Source organism: Quercus suber, unplaced genomic scaffold (genome assembly GCF_002906115.3).
Source record: "Quercus suber isolate HL8 unplaced genomic scaffold, Cork oak 2.0 scaffold_536, whole genome shotgun sequence".
NCBI lineage: Eukaryota > Viridiplantae > Streptophyta > Magnoliopsida > Fagales > Fagaceae > Quercus > Quercus suber.
Window position 1 is genome coordinate 395543 of NW_027069984.1, and position 11580 is coordinate 407122.

Genomic DNA, 11580 nt, shown 5'->3' on the forward strand with positions numbered 1-11580 from the left:
TCTTGTGTACTGGTTACAAGTGTTTGTTTGGCAAAAACTAAACAACTTTTATCTTCTTCTTTTTTTTTTAAATTTAAATTTAGCGAAACTAATTTTTTTTCAAAATAAATATTTTTTTTTGGAAACTTTTTGAAAACAAGTTAGTTTTTAACTTTTTGTCACACTTGATAAAAGTTACAAAAAAAAAGCTATATCTTTTGATAAGTACTATGCAAAATAAGCTATGTGACAAGGAGATACCAAATTTAGTTAAAATTCAGGAATAGGGCAATAAATGAATCAAATTGTTTATGAATAGTTTTTAACTCATGAAAAAATTGTTTTGTTCGTTTGTTTAGTAAACAAGTCAAGTTCAAGTGCAAGTTTAGGCTTGATTGTTAAACAAGTTAAGCTCATACACAATAATGTGTTTGTGAACAAGCTTATGAATACGAGAACTTGATTTAACTATATATAATATTATATTTTTACATGTATACTTATCTAAAAATGTATTTATATAAATTATAAGTTTGTAAATAGGTTTATATTATTATTTGTAATTTATTAATAATATCGATAGCCTATTTATAGAAAAAGTTTATAAATTTACGAAGAGGTAAACAATTTTTAATCTTTCTTCAATCTTTCTCCCTCCTTTACCTTTTCATCTCCCCACTACCTTCTACATTAATATCATTCTTCCTTTTTCCCTTCATCTTTCTTTATTTTTGTCTCTTCTTATTCACACCATCTGACTATAAATTTGTCACTATCTCTTCTATTCTATGCATAGTTTTTCCTCACAAAAAAAAGGTACTCTCTCTCTCTCAATNAATGTGTTAGAATTGTGGTTAATTAATAAATTCACCATTTCCCAACCTCTTAAGCTCTTGAAGCAATCGGTAATTTAACAAAATGTAATTTTTCATGATGAACCTCTCTGGTCCTCTAGTTAATGATATAACCGAGTGATCTTTTTATTCACCTAAAAAATTATTTTCAACCATTTTCCTACAAACTTATGATACTAATTCTAGGTTAATAAATAGAAGTGGCAGAAGGGGAGGGGGGGGGGGGGGGGGTGTGCATGTCCCCTTGGCTTTTTAATATTTCCCTCCTCCCTCTTATAATTTTTATTTTTAAAGAGGTTATAGATAAAACTTATCAATGGTGGCTTTCAGAAAATTGATCTTGCTGAGAGTTGTTTTTAATGGTTTAAGGTTTGATCTTTGTTTATGATTAAATTATAAAACTTTCATGGTTTATGCACAAATTTGTTATATTTAAGCATTTGGCGCTAGTGATAAATGATTAAATTTATACTCTGTAATATGTAATTGATATAAGCTCCAGTCTCCATGGTCATTTGGTCTAGGTTTACTCTTTAGTGTGTTCAAATTTTTCTTGTTTAATGTGATATCTCTATTTTTGGCAGCTCTTAAAAGATTTCCCAAGAGATCTAGTATCTCTGAAGAGGGCCCAAGTGCTATGCTTTTACATGGCTCGAGCTGATCTGTCCTTGGATCTTGTTCAACAGGTTCAATTTTATCATTATTTCCTGAAATTGTTGGAAGAGTATTTTCTATTAGGTTCCTTTGGGATGTATGCAGAGCAATGTTGACAAAGCATAATGTTATATGACTTGGCATATGACATTTTAACTTAAGGTTCTGAAATCAGTCACCTCATCTCAATTTGGTTCATGATTTGTAAATTCAACAGGTTCTACCCATAAATCAAGAAGAGAATTACATATATGGCATGCTTGCTTTTCCTTTGCTGGAGCTTGGCAAAATGGCAGATGCTGAGAAAGCTGCAAAAAAGGGATTTGAGATCAACAAGCAAGACTATTGGGCACAACATGCTGTAAGCTATCTCTATTTTAGTGTAATTAAAAAGATATATAATTTTATCTCCTGTTTATAATTAAACCAGATTGCCTGCGCAAGATTTTTACATGAATCAAAATTTTGGTTTCCCATCATTCAATATAAAATGGAATATTGAGCTTCTTGGATTTTTTATATACAAGGATAGTGGTTCAATACTCTTAACACAGCTCTGTAGAGTTGACAATTATACTTTGCAATTCCTGATCATGGAAAAAGTTTCGATGAATTGAGGAAAGATCGATCATTTATACAAGTGTGGTTTCAAATTTTCATCATGTGGCCAACCTAGTTAAAATTAAGAATCAATAGATTGTTAGTTCATATTACTGTAAATAAATTGTCGCAGTAAGAAGGATTTAATTAAGTACCAGCCCCTGATCAATTACCATAATATTGATTTTTTATGCAGTTGTGCCATGTTCTACAGTATGAGTGCCACTTTAAGGAAGCAGTGGAGTTCATGGAAGGATGCTCATCTTCTTGGAGTTCTTGTGGATCATTTATGTATGTATAGTTAGTTTTCTAAATAATCTTGGTCATGAATTTTAATCTCTTTTCTTGCTTTTTTGGATGTCCTAAAAACCTCGTTATCTCCAGGCTGACACATAATTGGTGGCATGTAGCTCTTTGTTACTTGGAAGGTAGTTCTCCAATTCAGAGAGTCTTAGAAATATATGATCATTGTATTTTGAAGGAGTTGGAAAGAAGTGATGCTGCGTGTCCAGAGGTATATTGTTTTGTGCAACTTCAACACAGCCCCTTTTTATTTTTTATTTATTATATTTATATATAGATACTATGAGTTCTAAGTCCTACTTCTTCTGCTTCTAGGTGTACTTAAATGCCATTGGTTTATTATTGCGGTTGTATGTACGGGGTGAAATTGATGCTGCTGGTGACCGTCTCAAGATCTTAGCAGGTTGCCTAACAGATGAAGTGAGCTACAATATATAATCCTTGCAAAATAATTGTATATTTGATTTCTTAATTTCTTGAAAATGTCTTCATTGGAGTTATATTCTGTCAGGCAATTGATTCTTTAATATATATATTTTCCTCTCTTAGAAAAAATGCTAAGATATTTATCAAGGCATCGCATGTTTCTCTGTTTCTGGAGCATGGTGTTACCTATTTAGATTGTAAAAGGCTGTCCAGATAGGCCCTCAACAGAATCTAAAACAATAAATAATCATTCTCGAATGTTACATGCTGGCTTAATTATTGGCGTACTAAACAGTCCCTTAGCAGAAACTGAGAAATCAAGCATGCATTTGTGTCGTGTGTTGTATTTCAAGAGTATATCATAATATTCTCATGTATTTAGGCATTTGTGGAACAACAGTAACATGCAATATCATGCCACTACATCAAATTGCAATGAAACTCTAAACCATGAAAGCTGGTAGATGTTTAAATTGTAAATAGTTTCTCAATTTCTACACAGATATTGTTGATTGTAGTGCTTACTTTCTTCGTTCTAAGTATTGTTGGCAATGTGCGACAGAAAATTCTTTTTCTTTATCACTCTCAACAACTACAATGTTTCTTTCATGTTGTTCAAGCCCCCATAAGTGCATTGCAGTTCATCTTGTTAAGAAGTTGCCCTTGTTATATGGACCAAAGACAATGAAATTTAAAGTACCATTGTTGACAAGGTAACAAAAAGATTTGTGAAAGGACTAATAAATCACTTAAAAGATTGCCACTGTAATGTGTGCTAGGTCTATATAAACTTGATATGAAACGCACATATCAAATGTAAATTTGCTCAGTTGGCATGTTTCATGTTGTATTGGTAGTCATTCTGAAAACAGTATCCGTATATACCATGATAGATATCATGTGAGCATAATTTAATTATAATGCAATATTTGGATGTGCGCCCCAAAATGTTCAGGCGAATTGGTACATAGAGTGGCACTTTGATTGCTTGATATTATGGGCCTTGGCTAGTACTGGAGAGCTGTCCAAAGCAGAGGATTTACTAAAGGGATTGAAATTCAGGTTAGATAGATCTTGTCCTCTTTCATCCACACTTGTTAAAATGTAGTCCAGCAATTAATGAAATTCTGTTATCCTGTAGATTTTCTAGGATGAGCAAGAAGAAACAACAGTTAATGCACGGAGGAATGCTGGTCTGTACTGATTGTTGCTTCCTTTGCCCTATAATGACATTATCTGTGTTCTATTATTTGCACACTTCTCTATTGTCTGTTCATAAGCTACCTTTATTCTCCTTTTGTTTTAGCAGTAAAAAATTTCTGGAAAACAATTCTTTTTTTGGGAAATATTTTCTGGAGAACTAGATCATTTTCTTGTGTTTAGTTCCAACCCTGACTTTTTCAGGGTTGGTTCCATAATATTAATTTTTCTCGTAATTCCAAATAATTATATGAACAAAAACTTTCATTTATAGCATGAATATTATGTAAAGCAACTAGAGAAATAGAATTGATCTAAAAATTAATTAATTTTTTCTCAAATACACTTTAACTAGTTCACAAAACATGAAAGTATAAATATATGTATAAATGAAATGTCCAAAATTGTTAAACATATCATATCATGATACCACTTATGAACTTGATATAACATATAAGGACATCAGTTGACCCAAAAGACTTAAGCTTGAAGAAAAAAAAAAAAAAAAGAACTTAAGCCTATGATTTGGGCCCAACTATGTTATATTAACCACTACCTTTTGTCATTTTTATTCAGTGTGGGATTTCACTTACACATGTATTCCCGACATGTACATAACTATAAAAAATAGTTAAACGTGCAAAAACAGAAAATATTTTAACTCTGGCAGCTTTGGTTTAAAGGCAGAAAACATTTTCCTCCCAAAACCCAGATTTTTTATTGACCATGCAACAAGTTTTTCATTGACCAGAGTTTCCTACCATACCAAACATTGGGAAATGCGGAAAACATGTTTCACTAAAACAAACAGAGCATTAGTGGCCTATTATTCACATTAGTAGGCTCTACTAAATTCTAACCACATGGGGATAGGGGGTTTTTCACTCTTTTAGGAGAAATTAGAACTGGCCTTATAACATGTACTGTGAACAAACTTGCCCAAAAAAGAAAACGAAAAAGAAAATTCTGGAAACTTCAGCTCTATTGCTATTATCATTCATTAATGAGAGAGATCAGGAAATCATGATTGTTGTGTGTGTGTGTGTTTATTCATTGTTATTGTTTGTAGTTTAGACCTGATAATATTTTCAAACTTAGGACTTGGTTTCATTCCTCCCCCCCTTCCCCCCCACCCCCCCCAAAAAAAAAAAAACTAAGAACAAATTATTTTTTTTTTTTTTTCCATTTTCATATTTGTTGTTCTCAGCTTGCAGAAGCCCTATATGAGTATGGGAGGGGAAATGACAAAGAAGCATTGCAATTGCTTGGTCCAGATTTTGATGCCAATAACTGCAAGGTATGGTCATCTATTACTGAACTACTTGATCAGGATGCTCCAAAATCTGGCCAGTATTTTCACATATTGGAGTTTATAATATGAATTTTACTCCTTTATGCTAGGTGATCGGTGCATCTGATGAACAAGTTGATGTATTCAATGAAATCTGGTACAGTATGTTGCTTAATACTGGACAAGCTGTGAAGGGTAAGACATAAATTCTTCTGTTGCCATCAAACTTCACCGTGGTTTTGTTTTTACTGTAAATTTTTAATTCTAGCAATCGAAGTAATTGAGAAGCGGATCAAGAAGCGAGAAGGAGTCCCTTTCTTGTGGCGACTTTTGGTATAACTTTGCCTTATCTATGAACTTCATGCTTAGTAGTTCTGTATAAGAGCTTTAGAGCATCTCCAGTAGACTCATCAAATTTTTGTATTATTTGGAGAATGAACAGTAACTTTTACCTTTATCTACCCACTTTTTCAAATATACTTTCCAACAGATTCTCTATCCCATTCTTTATTTCATTTAAATATTATTTCTTCTTTCATTATTTATTCTTTTTTTAACAACTACATATCTTCCAACATTTTTTTATTTAACACCAAATTATTATAATAGAAAAAAATGATTTGAAGAATGAACAGTAGCCCATCAGAGTTGATGGGCTACTGTTCATTAGCAAAAAAAATTTCCGGATAAAGAGAAGCTTTTGGAGCATGAACAGTAGCATATAGAGCATGAACAATAGCATATATTCTCTATATTTTGGTTATGCATATTCTGTTGGAGATGCTCTTAAGAACTTTTGCACCTGGCATAGTCACATGAAGTAATATGAGTTCTTGAATCTGTGCTCCAGGAAAGAGCTTATAACCTCGCAGGAAGAAAGGAAGCCGCAATCATAGGGGAGAAGGCCAGGGCTTTGGAGACTTCATATTTCAAATAGCCAGTATAACCACAAGTTACAACCAGATATTTTATTTTCTCATCTTTGGTCTCAGCAGTTCAAGATATTTGAGTAGCTAATCACACAAATACCTTGCAGTATATTTCACAAACTATGTAAGTTGCACTTAATTGTGCTTCTTCAAACGTGTGCTAATAAAAAGGTACTAATCTATCAAGTGTACACTTACTCCATACCATACTTTATGTAAAAATAATGTAATCCTGAAGTGAATAATGACTCATTTGGTGTAGAGTGACCTTGTAAAGCATTCTAAATTTTAGTTCATTTTCCTCCACACCTTTTTGTGGCTTTGGGTGCACGTGGATTGGCATTAAGGAAAAATGAGAGGAAAAAGAAGGGGAAGTCAAGAACCCTACTAAGTGACATTGCATTTTAATCTGCTTTTGACCTTAAGCCATTCAAGTTAAAGGGGAAGGTGTAGAAAATATTGGCTTGTTGAAATCAAGATAAAGGCCACAATTGAATAAAGCACTAGTGGAGTGTTTGGATGGATGTGATCAAGTGATGGTAGCATGTAGTCAAAGGCAGCGTTGGAAAAAGAAGACAAAATATTGCACGTTCAATCTCAGGCGCAATAGCCTTTTGTTTTGAGGGACTAAGTCTTCTTAAAAGTCATCTCACTAGCAGCATCTGGGGTGACTTGGGTTGTGCACATACGAATCAGTCTTTTTGTTAGAATTTTCTTTCAAACAAGTCTAGTCACACAGAAATTCATGAACAAGTATAATGACAACAAACTTCACAGATGATAAGTTACCATTAGAGACTCACATTGGTCGCTATTTTAGCACCCAAACAAAACACTAAAAAGCACATTACGGTCTGTTTAAATACCATTTATTACTGAAAATTGAAAATAAAAAATACTTTAGTAAAATAATTTTTAAATATGTAAATAGTATCGTGGGATCCGGTTTTAATTAAAATTTTGTTGAAAAGAGTATCTGTGGGTTCTGTGAATAGTATATGGGACCCACTGACAAAGACACAAACGTGCTAAAAAACGTTTTCAGTGCAATCTAAACTAACACTACATGTGCAATGGCAAAGTTAAAAATTTATACAAACTAGCTACCAGCAGTTTACTGTAGTATAAAGTGATTAAAAATTATTAGTTTATTCTAGTGGAGTCAGATCTTCTCATTATTGGAGACATCAGTCTCACGAGATAATTACAAACAAGAATTTTTTTTTGTTATTGTAACATAAAGTGATAATTTTTTTTAATAAAATAGTAAAAAAAATAGTGCCTTTAATATTAGATGCATAAAATGAGATGTTAAAATAATTTTTTAACAACACATGCTTTTAGCTGACATTAAAATTGATGTTAAGTGATGATCCCAATGCAATTGTTGTTGCACAATCAAAATCTATCATCTTAAAAAGTCATAAAATTTGTTAAGTACGTAAAAAATTGTTGTTTAACAATACTTTAACAATAACTTTAATTGATGCTAACAAAAGTTGTCGGCAATAAAGTGAAAAAATGATACTATTACTACAATCAAAATTCATTTACCTTATAAATCATGAGAAGGGTTATAAAAATTTATATCTTTAAGACATTAACATTGCTCATTTTCTTAAATCTGTAGGCTGTGGCTTCCCACAAATATGAACCCCCAATACATTTTTACTAGCATCTCAATCATTGCAAATTCATGAATCACCCCATGGAATTTTTTTTAAGCTTCCTCATAACATAACACAAAGTTATAGTCGAATAATGTAATAATTATCACTCATGATATTCTTGTGCATGTGATCTAAGCTAAAGAACAAAAAGTTAAACAGCATAGCAAATAGCAATGCAGTTTTGAATTCTGATAAGATTGAAAAGAAAAAGGTATGGACAGACACAGAACAATAAACAAAGCAAAGACTAGAGCACAGTCGACAATGCTGAAAAAAGCTGACAGATCTATTCACATTCTTCTTTATTAATTCTATTACACATATCATATTAATAAACTTCTATATATGCTTCCAAACAAAAATTATTTAAAAAAGAAAACTCTCTGACAAAATGTGTTTTTTAGTCCATCAGTCAAACTCTCCCACATCTGCAAACTGACCCCACTTTTTCTCTCAAATCAAATCGAAAACCTTCAAACTCAACTCTTTGCCACGTCACCACACACAATGTCCCTTGTACAGCTCCTAATCCTCTTAAGCTCTTCCACAACTTCCTTAGCATCAGGACGATCATCCTTATCAGCCGCGACACACCTGAATGCAAGCTCTGCCACTGCATCAACGCCGTCCATTACAGCCCCATCATGATGATGATGATCGAGCCTCAGAGCTGGGTCCACCACTTGGTGCAACAGACCCATTTGAATCTTCGACACAACAAGATCAGCAAGAGCGAACTCCCTCTTGTCACGGCTCTGATCCACTGGTCTCAACCCAGATATGAGCTCCAAAAGCACCACACCAAAACTGTACACGTCGCTCTTCTCTGTTAGCCTGAACGACCTGTGATAATCCGGGTCTAAATACCCAGGTGTACCTTGTGGACCTGTCCAAACATACCCAGATGAAGAAGAAGACGATGTCGTTTCTGGAAAGACTAGCAGCCTAGACAACCCAAAGTCACCAACTTTGATTCTCATATCTCTTTCAACAAAAATGTTAGAGGAAGTAATGTCTCTGTGAACTATAGCTGGTTTCACTGAGAAGTGCAGGTACTCAATAGCCAAAGCAGTTTGTAGAGCAATGTCGACACGTATATTCCATGACAAAGAGGCTTTGTTTCTGCTATGAAGGTGATCAGCGAGAGTGCCATTTGGGACATAGTCATAGACTAAGATTAAGCCTCTTGGGTCGCTGCAATAGCCGTGGAGTTTGACGAGATTCGGGTGTTGGATTGAGGACAAGATCAAGATTTCGTTGCAAAAGGACTTGGTCGAGAAGGCTTTGCTAGTGGCTTTGTGGTGGTGAAGGTGTTTGACAGCCACGATTCGATCATCGTGGAGTTGGCCTAAGTAGACTGACCCGAACCCACCATCGCCGATTTTGCGTTTTGGGTCGAACTTGTTGGTCGAGGACTCGAGGTCTTCGTAGGTGAAAACTGGTGGGAGGAGACTAGCTGAGCGGTGTCGATGAAGGAAGAGAGTGTTGGGGTCTTCTAAATCTGAAGGGGATGAAAGTTTCAAACGCTTGGACCTGAAAATCGCTGTGGCAACAAGGAGTAAGGTTGCGAACAAGAATATCGAGCACAAAATAGCGAGCCTTTTTGGGCTGCGTTGTCGAGGCCATGGAGAGGAATGAGTGTTCTGATCAGAGTGAAAGCAAATGAACTGCTTTTCTGGGTCGGTGGAGTTGAAGCCACAGACACCGTTTTTGGACTCACAATCTTTGCAGCTCGAGAAGTAAGTGTCTTGAGCTTCGTCCCACTCGAGTTCGATCCCAATGCTGCTGAAGAATTTGTCGAGGTAGCCCAAGATGTCGTCTTGGCAGCGTTGGTCTGAGATGGGACTTTGTGTGGAGCTGGGAGTGCAACCGTGGAGTAGCTGGAGTGGGTTCTCAATGAGGTCGCATTCCCAAGCGCAATGCTCACAGTATGCGGGTTTTAGATGGGAACAAGGTTGAAGAAAAGCGAGTCGAGAACAAGAAGAGTCTGAGGCTCGAAATGGTGAGCCTGAGAGGTCGATAGAGCGATTGGGAATGGAGGGGAAGTGAGAGGAGGAACAGTTTGAGTGAGCCTGTAAATCAGTGGCTTTTGTGGTAGTGTTTAAGAGATGTGGGGTGATTGTGAGAGAGAAAGAGTTGGGGTCGTAGTGAAGAATAGAGAAGGAGAGGTTGTTGATGGAGATGGTAGAGTGTGGAGTGGAGCATTTGATTTGAAATGAAGGGTGGCCACAGCCTTGTAAAGTTGAGAAAGGAAAAGAAAGGGTGGAAGTGAATGGTGGGCATGGAGATCTGAAAATCTCTGGCTCTGAATTGCATCTTTGAGCTAACACACAAGTTGTGAAGTAAAGGTACAGATACAATATCAGAAAGAGGAAAACTAGTTTGGTGGAATGTAGTGGAGGCATGGAAGAAGAAGAAGAAAAATAAGCTGAGCTAGATTTGTTGTATTGCAGTCATCAGATGTGAGATCTGAAATCTGATCTATAAAGAATATTAACGCAGATTTGTGAGCATAGGTTCTTGGAGTTGCAGAATACAGAGAGAGAGAGAGAGGGAATGAGCTTAGAGAATAGAGAGAGTCACGTGAAGTGAGGTTGAGTGAAGACAAAAACACCTCAGAAGAAAAGGCTGGGCAGTTTGCCTAGGAGACATGGGAATTGGGGTCTTGAGGAGGTGTGGTGTGTGGAAATTGCCGAATTGGAAAATTTTGGCCCTTCTTTTCCTCTTTATAATAATTAATGTCTTTGTGCTTTTATAATTTGGCAATTTGCTCTCACTTTCTCTTTCATTGTTTTTGGGACATGGTAGGTGAATGTTGACCTTGAGGCTTGAGGTTTACCCTTAACTGAGAATCGATTTATTGGTAAAAAAAGTTAAAAACCAAATAAAGTAATTATTAGAGTGAGGAAAGTAAAGTGCTAAATGTATAATTATATTAGTTATATAAGGGATAGAGTAAAAAGGATTTGATTAGTTTATTTTTTTTGAGAAAGGTGTACATGCCTAATTTGATAGACGATTTGCTTGGTTAAGTAATTATCTACTAAAGATTTGGAATTATAATGAAGCTCATGGATTATGTGACCATGGGATTTAAAAATGACAATTATGGATTTGGTATTCTTGATTCACCATAATTAAATGAGAAAAGTTAGGAATTCAATAGATACAATGTCCTTTTAAGGTAATTTTATAAAGACACCAGCACTTTGTTATTCACTTAAATTATTGAAGATTTATGTTAAAATTTAATATGCTCCTTCCAAAATGGATATATAGGATTCTATAAATTTCATTTTGATTTTTTTTTTCCCATTTTTACACCAAATAGAAAGGGAAATTCAAATTGTTATTTTTCTTATAAAGAAAAATCAAAGAATACCAATAAATTACAAACTTCTTCACATTTCAAGTTGAAATTAGCCTAAGAATATTATATATTTAACATTTTTCTTACAAGATTGGAGTTTTTTTTTTGGGTGGGTGGGTTGTCCTGCCCTTGTCTGCAAGATTGGGTTACCTAACAAGTAACCACCATTAATAAGAACTTGACACTCCTAATTTATGTTAAAGTCAATTCTCAAGTCCAACCCAGCTCAAAAGATTTTTTATATAATGGCAAGAAGGTGAAACAGGTCTTTCTTCGACAAGTTTAAAGTTTCAGATGGGTCTCA

At 34.8% G+C, this 11580-nt stretch overlaps 2 protein-coding genes across 3 annotated transcripts; one reads left to right on the top strand and one right to left on the bottom strand.

The window, feature by feature from the left end:
- Nucleotides 1-1415: 1415 nt before the first annotated feature.
- On the top strand, nucleotides 1416-6542 carry LOC112040045 (uncharacterized). 2 transcript variants are annotated; one of them, XM_065764001.1, is made up of 11 exons: nucleotides 1416-1519; nucleotides 1705-1848; nucleotides 2284-2378; nucleotides 2498-2601; nucleotides 2706-2810; nucleotides 3772-3878; nucleotides 3958-4009; nucleotides 5224-5313; nucleotides 5418-5502; nucleotides 5576-5640; nucleotides 6158-6542. In XM_065764001.1, the coding sequence occupies exons 2-11, from the start codon at nucleotides 1739-1741 to the stop codon at nucleotides 6242-6244; spliced, it is 900 nt and encodes a 299-aa protein (XP_065620073.1). In that variant the 5' UTR covers nucleotides 1416-1519; nucleotides 1705-1738; the 3' UTR covers nucleotides 6245-6542. The 2 variants fall into 2 exon arrangements, with proteins under 2 accessions (XP_065620073.1, XP_065620072.1); XM_065764000.1 differs by having other exon boundaries at nucleotides 1422-1519; nucleotides 2472-2601.
- A 1629-nt stretch (nucleotides 6543-8171) lies between these two features.
- On the bottom strand, nucleotides 8172-10634 carry LOC112040049 (LEAF RUST 10 DISEASE-RESISTANCE LOCUS RECEPTOR-LIKE PROTEIN KINASE-like 1.5). The gene has a single exon (XM_024072945.2). It carries the CDS (start codon nucleotides 10309-10311, stop codon nucleotides 8386-8388), a length of 1926 nt encoding a protein of 641 aa, XP_023928713.2. The 5' UTR covers nucleotides 10312-10634; the 3' UTR covers nucleotides 8172-8385.
- Nucleotides 10635-11580: the final 946 nt, after the last annotated feature.